General features: G+C 37.5%; 1 protein-coding gene across 6 annotated transcripts in view; it reads right to left on the reverse strand.

The window, feature by feature from the left end:
- Positions 1 to 15,890, reverse strand: part of HSPBAP1 (HSPB1 associated protein 1) — a 60,365-nt gene that overhangs the window by 39,197 nt on the left and 5,278 nt on the right. For 3 of the 6 annotated variants that reach the window (XM_029939441.1, XM_029939445.1, XM_029939444.1), the window contains exon 2: positions 5,460 to 5,645. In XM_029939441.1, the coding sequence (XP_029795301.1) occupies positions 5,460 to 5,645 (186 nt within the window). Of the gene's footprint in view, positions 1 to 5,459; positions 5,646 to 7,242; positions 7,307 to 10,018; positions 10,185 to 10,966; positions 10,984 to 15,890 lie in introns of those variants that run through there. The other 3 variants (XM_029939446.1, XM_029939443.1, XM_029939442.1) reach the window with 3 other exon arrangements.

The following is a 15,890-nucleotide window of genomic DNA, read 5'->3' on the forward strand; positions in this document are numbered from 1 at the left end:
AGCCCTCATATGGGTGAAGTCATATGATATTTGTCTTTCTCAAATTTTGCTTAGCATAATACCCTCTAGTTCCATCCAAATAGTTGCAAATGGCAAGATTTCATTCTTTTCGATTGTCAAGTAATACTCCATTGTATGTGTATATATACCACATCTTCTTTATCCATTCATCCATCGATGGACATTTGGGCTCTTTCCATGCTTTGGGTACTGTTGATAGTGCTGCTGTAAACATTGGGGTGCATGTGTCTCTTCAAAACAGTATATATTAAGTAGCCATTTAAAGTTTATTTTTGAGAGAGAAGCAGAGACAGAGTGGGGGAGGGGCAGAGAGAGAGGGAGACACAACCCAGAGTCCGAAGCAGGCTCCAGGCTCCAACGTGTCAGCACAGAGCCTGACACAGGGCTTGACTCATGAACCTCGAAATCATGACCTGATCTGAAGTTGGACACTTAACTGGCTGAGCCACCCAGGCCCCCCTAGGTAGCCATTTAATAGTCATAATTAGGAGTACCTGGGTGGCTCAGCTGGCTAAGCATCCCACTCTTAGTTCTGACTCCGGTCATGATCTCATGGTTTGTGGGTTCAAGCCCCAAGTGGGGCTCTGTACTGACAGCTCAGGGCCTGCTTGGGATTCTCTCTCTCTGTGAGGCCCCATGCCCACTCTCTCTCTCAAAATAAGTAAATAAAACTTAAAAGTCACACTTAACATCAAGAGAAACTGCTCAAGACATGTGAAGTAAAAAAAGGCAGGCTGTGAAAATTATTACTTTTTTTTTTTAATTCTAAAAGGCCTGCATAAACATTTATCGGAGTATAACTAGTGGCTGTATCTTGGTACTAGGACCAAGTGTTTTTAAATTTCTTTGGATCTTGCCATTTCTTCACTGTTCTCTACAATGACTAAGTCAGGGGCACCTGGGTGTCTCAGTTGGTTGAGTGTCTGACTCTTGATTTCAGCTCAGGTCATGATTCCAGGGTTGTAGGATTGAGCCCCAGCTCAGATTCTGTGCTGGGTATGGAGCCTGTTTAAGATTCTCTCTCACTCTTCCTCTGCCCCTCTTCCACCTTGTGCTCTCTCTCTAAAATTAAAAAAAAAAATTGGGGGGGGACCCCTGGGTGGCTTAGTGGGTTAGGCTTCAGACTTTGCCTCAGATCATAACTTCACAGCTGATGAGTTTGAACCCCACATCAGGATCTGTGCTGACAGCTCAGAGCCTTGGAGCCTGCTTCGGATTCTGTGTCTCCCTCTCTCTCTACCCCTCCCCCAGTCACACTATGTCTGTCTGTCTGTCTGTCTCTCTCTCTCTCTCAAAAATAAATGGTAATATATTTTTTTTACTTTTTAATGCTTAAAAATGAGAAACTCATATTTTTATTTTTTTAATTGTTCCTATTTTAAAATAATATTTGTTGAGCATTTACTACATGTTTGTGTTAGGCACTTTTCTGAATGTTTTCTGTGTACAAACATTTCACCTTGAAAATATTTCTATGCTACAAAAAAATTTTTTTTAATTTTTTTATGTGTATATTTATTTTGAGAGACACAGACAGCGAGCAGGAGAGGGGCAGAGAGAGAGGGAGACACAGAATCTGAAGCATAAAGCAGGCTCCAGGCTCTGAGCTGTCAGCACAGAGCCCAATGAGGGACTCGAACCCATTGACTGTGAGATTATGACCTGAGCCAAAGTAAGATGCTTAACCGACTGAGCCACCCAGGTGCCCCCCAAAATGTTAAGTAATTTGCCCAAAGTCACACAGTGAGCCAAAATTTGAATCCATGCAAGCTGATTTCAGTTAGCACTCTTATACCACTCCCTTATACTGCTTGTCGAAGTACTTCATTTATATTCAAAGAAATAACTTTAAGAAGAATAATTGAGACAACTCACAGAATAGAAAAAAATATTCAAAGGTTCTAAAAGTGATAAGGATCTAGTCTCTAGAACATACAAACTTCCGTACTTACAGTGGTTCGACTTAATAATCTTTTGACTTTACAAGGGTGTGAGAGTAATAATATTCAGTAGAAACCATACTTCAAATTTTGAATTAAAACATTTTTTTAATGTTTGTTTATTATTGAGAAACAGAGAGAGACAGAGCATGAGCATGGGAGGGGCAGAGAGGGGGGAGACACAAAATCTGAAGCAGGCTCCAGGTTCTGAGCTGTCAGCACAGAGCCCGATGTGGGGCTTGAACTCACAAACCATGAGATTATGACCTGAGCTGAAGTTGGACGCTTAACTGACTGAGCCACTGAGGCACCCCTAAATTTTGAATTTCAATCTTTTTCCCAGCTAGTGATACGCACTACGACACTCTCTTGTGATGCTGTACAGCGGCAGCAAGCAGTAGCTCCCAGCTGGACTATTACAAGGGTAAACAACAGGTACACTTACAACCATTCGGTACCCATACAGTTGCTCTGTTTTTCACTTTCACGATAGTATTTGATAAATTACATGAGCTATTCAATACTTCATTATAAAAAAAAGGCTTTGTGTTAGATGATTTTGCTCAGCAGTAAGCTAATAATAAGTGTTCTGAGCACATTTAAGGCAGGCTTTGCTAAGCTAGGGTGTTTGGTATGTTAGATGTATTAAATGCAGTTTTGACTTGAGATATTTTCAATTCACAATGGGCTTATCAGGACTTAATCCCACCATAAGTCAAGCAATATATATATGAAGATCTCTTTTACAACTCAACAACAAAAAGACCAAAATATCCCCACCTAACAACAACAAAAAAAATACTTCCATTAGAAAACAGGGAAAGAATTTGAATATACATTTCTCCAATGAAGATATACAAATGGTCAGTAAATACACGAAAAGATGCTCAATATCATTAGTCATTAGGGAAATGCATATCAAAACTATAATGAGTTATAGTTTTATATATATTATCTATAACATTGTCCACCCACTAGGATGGCTGGAATAAAAAATACAGTAAGCATTGACAAAGATGTAGAGAAATTAAAACCCTCATACATTGGGGTAGGAATATAAAACATTTCAGCTGCTTTGGAAAACATTATAGCAGTTCCTCAAAAGGCTAAACAGAGTTACCATATGACTCAGCAATTCTACTTCTAGGTATAAACCCAAGAGAAATGAAAACACATACCCACATAAAAATGTGTACATAAATGTTCATAGTAGCATTATTCATAATAGTCAAAAAGAGGAAACAACATAAATGTCCATCAACTGATGAATGGATAAACATTATAATATATATGATCAGGATAATGTATATGATCAGGATAAATAAATTTCAGCAATAAAAATAAATGAAGTACAGATATATGCTACAACATAGATGAATCTTGAAAACGTGCTACATGAAGAAGAAAGCTAGACACAAAAGGTCACATACTGAATGAGTCCATTTATATAAAATGTCCCAAATAGGCAAATCTATAAAAACAGAAAGCAGGAGCCCCTGGGGGGCTCAGTTGGTTAAGCATACGACATCAGCTCAGGTCAGGGTCTTACGGCTCATGAGTTTGAGTCCTGCGTCGGGCTCTGTGCTGACAGCTCGGAGCCTGGAGCCTGCTTTGATTCTGTGTCTCCCCTTCTCTCTGCCCCTCCCCTGCTCTTTCTCTCTCTCTCAAAAATAAACGTTAAAACAAACAGAAAGCAGATTAGTGGTTGTCAAAACCTGGGGTAAGACAGAATGAAGAGTGACTGCTTAAGGGGTACTGGGCTTCCTTATGGGGTGATGGGATGTTGAAATGTTCTGGAATTAGATAGTGGTGATGGTTGTACAACATGATGCATACGCTAAAACCACAGAATTGTATATTTTTAAATGATAAATTTTATGTTACGTGAATTGCATCTAAATAAAAAAAATTATCTTTAGTAAAAACTCAAATCAGTTACAACTGCAGAGACTTTCTACTTTCTTTTTCTTTTATGCTGAAGTGTAGCTTGAAAATGTCAAATCACTGTGTCTCATCTATAAAATAGGTTTATAATTGTACCATTCTAAGAGGGTTTGAAGAAAGTTAAGAGAATTAACATGTATAAAGCACTCAGAACACTCCCTGACACAATAGCTCTCAACAACTGTTAACAATTAATGGAAGTATTGCAGTTGGGAGTCTAACCATAGTGTAAAAAAATTACAATTCTTATTTAACTGTCTAATAGACACTTCACTGGATGAGAGATTTGACTAAAATCAAGAAAGAAAAAGTACAGGATGAATTTTTATGTGCCTTTTGCTGGTCTAGCATTTAATTAAAAAAATTTTTTTTGTATGTTCTTTTATTTATTTTTGAGAGACAAGGAAGAGACAGTGGGAATAGGGGAGGGTCAGAGAGAAAGGGAGAATACAGAATGTGAAGCAGGCTCCAGGCTCTGAGCTAGCTGTCAGCACAGAGCCCGACGCGGGACTTGAACCCACGAACCGTGAGATCATGACCTGAGCCGAAGCTGGAAGCTTAACCGACTGAGCCACGCAGGCGCCCCTAGCATTTAATTTTAAAATACAGTAAACATTTATTTGTGATTAGAATGAGATGCCAAAGAGTTTGAGGTATTAATCCTACTCTACCTGCCACAAGTATGAGGGTATTCTAGATAGCTGTTGGGAGACATACTAGAAGGTCATCATGAAAGAAGGAAGCTTGGAGAAGCTAGAAAGGAAATTGGGTAATAATTTAGTTCCTCCTGAGTTATTAATAGATATTCATAGAGCCACTACACAGCAATGCTTCACACACTGTGAAATTCTAGACTAGCAAACTTGCCCATATTTAAACAGAAGTTAAACACATTCTGAAGCCAGACAATGGTCATGGACTCCTTTAGATTAAAAACAACACTGTTTCTTTCCTTTAAATTAATCATTTTTAGAGTTAACAGTAACTGCTTTGTCTGACTATAAGGCAAAATATCAAAATGTTACAAGTTTTGAGGGAAGAAGGTGGCAAACTCTAATTGCTTAAGAGGATGAAAAAACCCTCAGCTTTACATACTTCTCACATTTATGCAGCACCAGAGAGGTCAGACAGCTGATAAAGCAGAGATAAAATTACAACCAAGAGGGAGCACTATAAATATAGAGACTGAGCCACAAATGAAAGGACACATTCCATATGAGTCAAAAGTAAAAGACACTATGAGTTTAATATTGATCTTTTTCAGTCACAGAGGAACATAAAGAATAGCACATTAGCAAGTCTTGAGTGTCTACCACATTCGATGAGCCATGACACAGGGACAAATATTTTATATAAGGTTATCAACTATAGGTTTAGTCTAAAAAAAATATTAAGAAAAACTATCCATCTAAAACTTCCGATAAAACTTTCCTATCTGCAATGGTCAAAAGCAGGATTAGAAATAAAGGATTCTCTAGAGATAAAGAAACCACTGCTAAGACTATGGGAATGTTACTGAAGAGGCATTATTGTGATGATTACTCATAGTCCTACCTGTGTCTGTTCTTTTCATTCCCATCCTGAATCGTACCTGCTTGCCATGAAGGACCTCAGAAAGGTGTTCAGCAGTCCAGTGCTGTGCTGGCCAATCACAAGTCATGTTACAGAAGACTGCAGGTTGTTGTAAAGACATTATAATTTCTCTTGCTTTCTCTGGTGTAAAAGGATTGATATGTTCACCTAAGGAGAGAAATAAATAGAGCAACAGGGAGATAACTATAAAGTTATTTCTTATAATATGAAGAAAAAATAGCTAATATAATTTCTATTATGGTACACCTTTCTATGTAATTATACATTTTACACTTCATTTATTACAACTTACATAAATATTTGACCTCAAAAACCACAATACTTAAATGATTTTTCTTCTATTAAATTTTAAGTGTTGGAAAATATTTATCAAAAATGTTTTTAAAAAAGCCCTTTCACTTATATTTAAATTTTAGAACGCATCATTTTTTAAAAACGGTATTTCCTAAACAGAAGTTTATGTATGAAATGCTGATGGGAGCTGCGCTGGATCAACCAGCGGTGCTGGAGCTAGCAATAATTCTACTTGCCTCACCATGTGCTTACCCAAAAAGACCACTGAGTCAGTCAAAGAGGTGAGGGAAGATTATTTTTATTTCAAGATTTAAGAAGGTAGGGGCACCTAAGTGGCTCAGTCAGGCATCTGACTCTTGGTCTCTGCTCAGGGCATGACTTCAAGGTTCGCAAGTTTGGGCTCTGCACTGATGGCTCAGAGCCTGCTTGGGATTCTGTCTCTCCTTCTCTCTGCCCTTCACTTGCTTGTGCTCTCTCTCTCTCAAAATAAATGTCAGCTTAAAAAAAATTTTTTTAAAAGGTAAAAGATGTCCTAGGATGGGTATCAGTGTTAGTCCTTGATTTCAACTGCATCTATAAACAGTATAAGGGATATCTACAAACTAATACTGACTTACTGAGTACTTCAGTAAATTTCACAGAAACACAGACTAGTAATCCTGGAGGGGATGGTAATAATAAGTATTTGTTAAATAAAAGACCAAGTCAGTTTCTCCTTTAAAGACATATTAAGATGAAAGTTTTACGGGAAAGTTGAAAAGTGCTTCATACTCTGATTCCCGATATATATGTATGTATCATAAGCATATACTTATGATTCTCTAGAATAATCAGATAAACCCTGTAATTCAATACCTACTCTGTATTTATATTTAATTCAAAAAAATAGTAAAAGCTAATAAATAATCCAAATGCTCTCATCATCCAACTTTCTTCTAAACTTTCTCATAAAAGGAAGAGGTATGGAGAAGGAGTCATCAAGAAACTTGATTAATTCATACTTGTCTGAATGTAACGCTTGTTTTTAAAGAACATGGGAATTTAAGTCAATTTGGTCTCCCTTCTCAGACAAGGACAAACACTTAGAATTCTTCCCTAAACCCTTGATGGATGTAAGCAAGACATCTGAGGACAGTCTGTCACGGTCTCCACAGTGAGGGCTCCCAAGTGAGGAAGTGAGTGTGGACACTCAGGGAAAGGCACGTAGAAGAGCTGGGGGTTGTGTGGGGGCTGTGTGAAGGAAGAGACAAGGTACCCTTAGGTCTCAAAGTAAATGAAGCCCCAAGCTTATCTTTAAGCACTGAAGAGCCTGTAAGGGTGACAGAATGTGACCAGGAATAAAATTTTCTATCTTTCCTTGAGATTCTTGTTTTGCACTTTTGACATGTTTGGTAAATTCACACTAGAGCTCTTGACCCACACTAGCCTTTAAATATAAGTACAAGGTTACCTGGATCATGACACACCAAATCTTCCTGGACTTGGGAGTGCATGGATTCCGTGTACACAAAAATGGACAAGCTGTATTTCTTATTATATATGTTTTAAGTTCTGCTAGACTATGAAAAGCTCCAATGCATTCATGATAATACCTCATTGTTTGTGGCATATAAATTAGTGCTATCCTTTGGCAAAGAACTGGAAAAATGAAGCAGAAATCTCAAGTAACCACCCATTAACCTAGTAACTCACGTTACAGAAATTTGTTTTTAACAAAATAATCATCATTTATATGCATATTCATGTATAGTATATGTACACAAGTATCCATAAAATATCTATTACTGTAATATAAAAACTAAAAATATAAACAGCCTTATGTCTAAAAGTAGAAAAATATTTACTGAATATTATTAAATATTATATAAATTTCTCTCATAGTACATTATATCCATTAAACAATAAAAAGAAGGGTTATATAGAAATGTGTGGAGATGTAAAGACTGGACTGGACTTAGCTGCTTACTAGCCAGTAAGAGGTGTATAGGAAGGCCCTGAACAACACAGGGTGGCAATAAGGAAAGCAGAGATGGTAGAGATAAAGAAATACTAAGAGAATAATATCAAAGACAATTATAACTAAAGAGATGTGGGGTGGGAGGCAGATGCAGCTATACGGGAGACGGAGGTTTCCAGACTCTGACTTGACATAAAAAAAAGTTACGAGCAACAGCTCATTCTAGTGGGAAGATGAAGAGTTTGGTTTTGAACATCATCATCATAACAAGAAAATATATTACTCATACGATGCTTTAGTACTTGCTACGTACTTTTATATACATTAAAACTGCTCATCTGATCCTCTAAGAAGCCTATAAAACACAGGCAGAGAAGGCATTTTATTTCCATTATCCAAATGAATAGAAAGCTCAGATATCAAAGGTCACCACACCAGTGATGATCTGGAACTACAGGTCACATTCCCTGATTCCAAGTTCCATGCTCTTTGCACTGCACAAGCCTGCTGCTAGAGAATTAAAACCGTGGGACTCATACTAGCACTACAAACTTGGGGGAGAGAGTATAATCTGAAAAGAGGAGTAAGTTAAGGAAAGCTTTAGACCGATTCATGGATGATACATCCATGCATACTGTTGGGGAGAAAGGAATGTTTTGGTTTGTGCATATGTGGCCAGGGGGTAGTGGAAGAATACAAGTATTTGAGACTGTTAGTTGCCTACCTTATCCAATACGCACTCTCTTCTTCTTTACTAACAGAACTTTGAGCAATGGGCGTGGCTGAAAAATTACAATCCCTAGACTCCTTTGCAGATAGGAGTGGCCAGAGATGCATCTGGAAGTTGCTTAGTCAGCCTTTTTGCCCTAAGTCTTCTCTATTTTGCCTGAAAAACAGACATGTTTAGCCCCTTTGAGAAATAAAAGAGGGGCTCAAGGAGTGCCTGGCTGGCTCAGTTGGTAGAACATACTACTTTTGATCTCAGGGGCATGAGTTCAAGCCCCACGTTGGGCAAAAAGGTTACTTAATTTTTTTTATTTTTTTTAAAAAGAAAGGCCCATGAAATTGCAAGCCCAGCTGAAAGAATACAAAAAATGTCCATCTCTTTGCCACTGAACCAATACCAGCAAAATTCTACCTCCTGAATCCTTTCACATATAAAAATAAACCCTTATAGTCAAGACTGCTACTGGTTCATAATTGGTTTAACACCTTGCCTTCTGAGGCTATTGCTTTCAAGGACAACCATATTCTCTCTATAAAGTACCCTGTGACTTCCACTGAATGAATCATGGCTGGTCTGACCCTATAATAGCATTCTTTCATTTCTACAGTTTTGAAATAATCAAGCTCTGAACACTTTGCTTCTAGAACTTTAAAAGGCAGAGAAAAAGAGAAGCACCAGAACTTCTGGGATAGGGATTTATTTATTCTGCTTATTTTAATCAGAGCCAATAGATCAGGCTTTGAATGCTCCCGAAAGAGTCCTCATATTTGGGTAAGATATATCTTGCCACCATTCCAAAAATAAATACATGCTCATTAGTAACACATGAGTAGTGTTTTGACAAAATAGCTTCAAAGAAATATTTTTTCCTTTAACATAATGTCTTTTAAAAAAGTGTTTAATGATCTGATCTAAAAATCCCAGACATCCCAGAAGTTATTTAATAGGAGATCCTAAAAAGTAAAATTTGCTGAGAAAGCACCTAGCCCAGTGATTAAAATACATTAAATGCTCAAACACTTGCTAAATGAATATAAAGTGCTATAAAGTGTGTGCAGAACAGAGCAGCAGGATGCTCACTGTAACAAAAAATTAGCATATTTACAGAATCTCAGGCCTACCAATGAAATAAAATAATCAGCTGGTTGTGAGATAAAAGTAATTTGGCTTCTGATAGTTTAATCAACAATGAACTGGGCCATTAAATTAACAAATTTAAGTGTTACAATTTCCTGTAAAGAAAAATGCAATCTACATTGTATTAATTAAATAGCCTAAGGATGTGCTCAGTTTCTCCAAGATAGGAATATTTGCAAAGAGCTATAAAAATTCTGAAGCAACCTTGACAGGCTTTAAAGGATAAGTGTATTTGGGTCTAACTTGGAGCATGAAGCAATTTCTAATGAGATGACTTAGAAACTAAGTGTTGCACAATTAGTCTTTTCGCCTTCTAAACGTAGTATGTTAGTCAGACAATTGATTACAGCCTTGGTTTCAACTAATTCTTTGGAAACAGTGAAACATGATCAAAAAGCAAATTACCTTTTTCTCAGCAGTTTTTCTTTAATTAATGCAAACTATAAGATACTTTCTCTGAATTTGTTAGCAATCTGCCTTCAGTCAATTAATACATGGCTTGGATTTACATCCAAGATTTAGAATTCAAGATGAGAATAAGGAAAATTTACGAAGTTTCCAGAATTCACTCCTAATATTGACAGAACACAACAAAAACAAAGATTCAAAAACTGAAATTAACTCATCTCTCATGTCAGGTATAATTTTAATAGAAATGTTAATAATCATAAAATTTCAATTAAATTTTATTAGATTTTATTAAAATCTTATTTAAAACTTTCAGGTGACAGAAGATAAGTCAGAAACTGTGTCCTTGCATGGTGAGCTAAATTATTTCTAAACATATACATGTAAGCCTATGATGGTTTCATCAATCTGACTACTATATATATATATATACATACATATACACACACACACACATATTTATACACACACACGTACACACACACACACACACACAAGAAATTTTAAAACTTCTGAATGGTAGATATTAGGGTAAAAAATAATGAACATTTGGTCCACATCATAAGATACTCATGGAATTATGCAAGTACTACTTAACAACAAAATGACTGTTTGTACTAATGACCAAATGGTAAAACTTACAACAAAGATACTTTTTCATCTTATAGTCACTATTTTAAAATGTCAATACAGGGGTAGCGCCTGGGTGACTCCATCGGTTAAGCATCTGACTCTTGATTTCATCCCAGCTCATGATCTCATTGTTCGGTTCATGGGTTCAAGCCCTGTGTAGGACTCTGCACTGACTGACAGCATGAAGCCTTCTTGGGATTCTCTCTCTCCCTCCTTCTCTCTTTCTCTCTCTGCCCCTCCCCACTCACACGCTTGCCCTCTGGCTCTCTCTCAAAATAAATAAACTTAAAAAAAAATGTCAATACAGGGCACCTGGGTGGCTCAGTCAGTTAAACGTCCGACTCTTGATCTCATCTGAGGTCTTGATCTCAGGGTTGTGAATTCAAGCCCCGCACTGGGCTCCAGGCTGTGTGTGGAGCCTACTTAAGGGGGAAAAAAAGCAATACAAACCAAGAAAACTCTCCTGAAAGGTAATAAAATGCTTAATTAAAATGGATAGTTATAAGCCCTTTGGATTTCAAGGTCTAGCAGGTGTTGCCACTGAAGAAATCACAAACAGAAGTGCTGAGACTCTTATGACATAATCTTTCTAATACCAACGCTTGGTGTCGTAGCAAACACCTAGGTGGTTTCAGTCTGGGAACAAGAGACAGTTACACACTGGAGACTTCCCATCCTCTTCTTCGCATCCTCTTACACTTGTATCTCTTGCCCAGCAAGGCCAGAAAATCCATTTAGGGCCAGAAAATGGCTCATAAATAAGATTTGTAAGTTCAAAAGTTGTACTGGTCCTAAACTTGAAGGAAAAGCAAATCTAAGTTTTAAGTGAAGTTAAGACTAGAAAGCATAGAAAGAACACTAGAAAGTCTCAAACACTATGGTCCTTCAAATTCCTCCAAAATTATCTTCAAAATTTCTACCAAATGTTTCCATCTAGCTCTTCAGATTCCGCTAAGTAAATTTTCCCTACTTCAAAATAAAATGGGTATTTATCTAACTACTCATAGAAAATATTCAACAGCAGAGTCATAAAAAGATATTTGCATACCCATATTCACAGCAATACTATTCATTAATAGTCCAAAGGTGGAAGCAAACCAAACATCCATCACACAGTGGAATATCATTCAGCCTTAAAAAGGAAATCCTGTCACATGCTTTGACACAGATAAACCTTGAACATGTTATGCTAAGTGGAAAAAAAAAGACATCTATTGTATTAATCCATCTACATGAGGTACCTAAAATGTTCAAATTCATAGGTATAACGTAGAATGGCAGTTACCAGGGGCCGAGGGAAGGGAGAAAAGAGGAGTTGTTTACTGGGGTAAACAAGATGAAAAAAGTTCTAGAGATCTGTTTCACAACAGTGTGAATATACTTAATACTACGGAGTTGTACTCTTTCATAATAATGATTAAAATGATAAATTTTATGTTGTTTTTAACCACAGTTTAAAAACTCAACAGTATAGTTTATCTGATATTTGTCCTTGTCAAATATAAAGTATTTTAGCTACACATGAATTACATATGTGCTCTAGTATGGAAACTGTTGTACTTTTTTAAGACTACAGAAGGTTCTGCTTTTCTTTAAGCTCTTCTGCCTCCTTCTGTCATTTTCTCTTTTAAAAATGAGAAAAAGAATGACAGAGAGAGTATGGCATCTCCAACTGAGGAAGAGTAAATCCAGTCACGTGAAAGTGTCAGCTCTCTAAGAACTCAAGTCCTTGCAACTCTGGAATAAGATACTTCCTTGGGAATGTCAACCTTAAAACTGCCCGTTATTTGACCAGCAAAATGAGCTGGTTTGGGAACAGCAGAGGAATTACAGATCAGGACCAGCAAATGGAGGAGGAAATAGGGAAGGGTTGTTTTGAACAAAAGTTCACTGGAGAAGAAGAAGAGTTGGAGGTTGTGGTGGTTTCTCGGTGGCTACAAGTGGTGGTTAGTGCATTGTTACAGGGGCCGAGAGAGACCTTCCTTGTTTTAGATGAAGGAGATAAATTCCTCCGTGAAGTGTCCTCCCTTATCTAGATTTAATTCTTGTCTACCTTCTTCCTGCGGGTGATACAGCTGCAAGGAGTGCTATGTGCCGGAGAGATCTCCTTTAAGGGCTCACCAACTCCATTTTAAGTGTTTTCTTTACTCATTTCAGGAGGGATGGGAAGAAGAGTTACTAAGAGCACATTCTTCTCTGCATCATGGCATAAACCTGGCTACAATTAAAACAAGAGCCCAAGAGAAGAAACATAATAACCTCAGTCTGAAAGGCAGAATCAGATTCAAAGAATTACGACTTAATTTCACTGAAAAGTTTCAAGCAATGCATGATGCTATAACGTCTCACACTCAGTATTTAAACTGTTCTTAACATTAAGTAGTATCATGTTTGTTTGTGTCTTAAGAATTAATTTTAGAGTAGTTTTAGATTTACAATGAAATTGAAAAAAAGGTACAGATTTCTCATATATCCCTCTTCCCACATATGCATAGCCCTCCCCCCCCCATTATCAACATCATTGGCCAGAATGGTACATTTGTTTTTTTGTTTATTTGTTTGTTTTGTTTTTTACCAAGATAAGCCTAAACTGACATATCATAATCGCCCAAAGTCCATAGTTTCTCTTAGGGTTCAGTCTTAGTGTTGTGTATTCTATAGGTTTGGACCAAAATATAATGACTATCAATATAGTATCAATATAATATAATCAATATAATATCATACAAAGTATTTTCATTGCCCTAAGAGTGCCGTGTTCTGCATATTCGTCTAATGTCTGTTTTTTTCTTTTTAAAGGAAACAAACCATTTCTAAATAGTAAAATACTATGAATGTTATGCTATAATAGCAGTAACATAGTCCTTTATTTTGCATTTTAAGGTCCCCTTTATTTTCAAATAAGGATTCAAATGTATTTGATTATCAATATGATCATGCTTTGTCTTTAGTAACTTTCAACCTGTTAACTTCAAAAAAAATGTCACATCCTTATAGGCAAGACAGTTACTTTTATATCTCTAGAGTTTAGCACAATGTTTGGCATAAACTGATGCTAAGTAAGTGTTTTCTGAATTCACATCTCGTTTTTAGTAATGTATAGAAAATATTAAAACTAACCACTTTGTTTTCTCTACTTCTGCATAATGAGCTATTGAACATACTCAAAACCACTCTCAAAACAAAGGGATCAGTTCCATAAGTTCATGCACACCTCCACTGAGTTCCTTTTCTGCTCCCAACACATTAGTTATCCCTAGTCGATTCCTAATCACCCTTGCCCCTACAGCAACAATTCTAAAACTTCTTCACTTTCAAATCCCCAGTACCTTTCTCCACTTCCTCACTCTTTGTGGTGTCTTGCTGAAACCCATGATTTCCCTCTTCTTCACTTCAACATCTCTGGTTCACCCTGCTCTTGTCTGGCTTGAAAGGACACAACCTGCATTCTCTGCTACCAATCCACTCTAGCTGAGCCAGTCTGTGTCCACACCGTCCTCCCTGCCCTCTGCCCCTACGTGTCTCAGGCTTTTCTCCACTCACTTCCACTACCAGCCTCATCTGCCAGACGTGGCCTCTTCCATTCATTCTATATTCAAAGTATACCAAACTTTCAAATTAGTCTAGGAAGTAGGACCAATTCAACTTACATTAGTTCTTTCTCTCAGTCTCAAAGCACTTAAGATGTGTAGTATTTACTCCCCAACTAATTGCTTCCTGCCTTGTCGATATGTCTTATACTATAATTCTATCTGCATCTTTTCCTAAACTATATTTACAAGTCATTTTAAGACAAGGACTGTCTTCTACCCTACCGTATTAAACAGTTTTCTGTTTATAGTATACAGTCAAATATTTTCTGATAAGGGGGTAGTAATAAGTTTGCTCAAAAATAAACTTTCCTATAACTCTCACAATACTCATCATTATACAGAACACACTGACCCTTTCACATGCATGTACTTAATGTATGTTGTTTTTGTTTTTGTTTTTTTTTACCCTTTGTTCATATAACCCTTACGTAATTTAAAGCGAAGCTTTCTCTTCCAGTAGGATTTTGCCTATTTAACTTAGTTTGGCTTTTTTAAATGTTTATTTATTTTGAGACAGAGAGAGAGAGAGAGAGAGAGAGAGTGCCTGCATGCCCCGTGAGTGAGGGAGGGGCAGAGAGAGAGAGGGAGAGATATTCCCAAGCAAGCTCTGCACTATCACCAACCATGAGATCTCACCAATCATGAGATCATGACTGAAGCTGAAATCAAGAGGCTGATGCTTAACGGTGCCTGGGTGGCTCAGTTGGTTAAGCATCCAACTTAAGCGCAGGTCATGATCTCATGGTTCTTGGGTTCGAGCCCCGCATCAGGCTATATGCTGACAGCCAGGAGCTTGAAGCCTGCTTCAGATTCTGTGTCTCCTTCCTGCCCATTCTCTCTCTCTCTCAAAATTAAATAAACTAGACCACTTTCTTACATCATACACAGAAATAAACTCAAAATGGATGAAGGACCTGAATGTGAGACAGGAAACCATCAAAACACTCGAGGAGAAAACAGGGAACAGCGTCTTTGACCTCAACCACAGCAATTTCCTACTTGACACATCCCCAAAGGCAAGGGAAATAAAAGCAAAAATGAACTATTGGGACCTCATCAAGATAAAAAGCTTCTTTACTAAAAAGGAAACAATCATGAAAACTAATAGGCAACCAATGGAATGGGAAAAGATAGTTGCAATTGACATAGCAGATAAAGGGCTAGTATCCAAAATCTACAAGGAACTCACCAAACTCCATGCCTGAAAAACAAATAACCCAGTGAAGAAATGGGCAGAAGACATAAACAGACACTTCTCCAAAGAGGACATCCAGATGGCCTACAGGCACATGAAACAATGCTCAACATCACTCATCATCAGAGAAACACAAATCAAAACCACACTGAGATACCACCTCACACCAGTCAGAGTGGCTAAAATGAACAAATCAAGAGTCTATAGATGCTGGCGAGGGTGTGGAGAGACAGGCACCCTCCTACACTGTTGGTGGGAATGTAAACTGGTGCAGCCGCTCTGGAAAACAGTGTGGAGGTTCCTCAAAAAACTATCCATAGAACTCCCTTATGACCCAGCAATAGCACTGCTAGGGATTTACCCAAGGGATACAGAAGTGCTGATGCATAGGGGCACATGTACCCCAATGTTCATAGCGGCACTGTCAACAATAGCCAAAACATGGAAA

The sequence above is a fragment of the Suricata suricatta genome, chromosome 5 (genome assembly GCF_006229205.1).
Source record: "Suricata suricatta isolate VVHF042 chromosome 5, meerkat_22Aug2017_6uvM2_HiC, whole genome shotgun sequence".
In the NCBI taxonomy this organism is placed as follows: Eukaryota; Metazoa; Chordata; class Mammalia; order Carnivora; family Herpestidae; genus Suricata; species Suricata suricatta.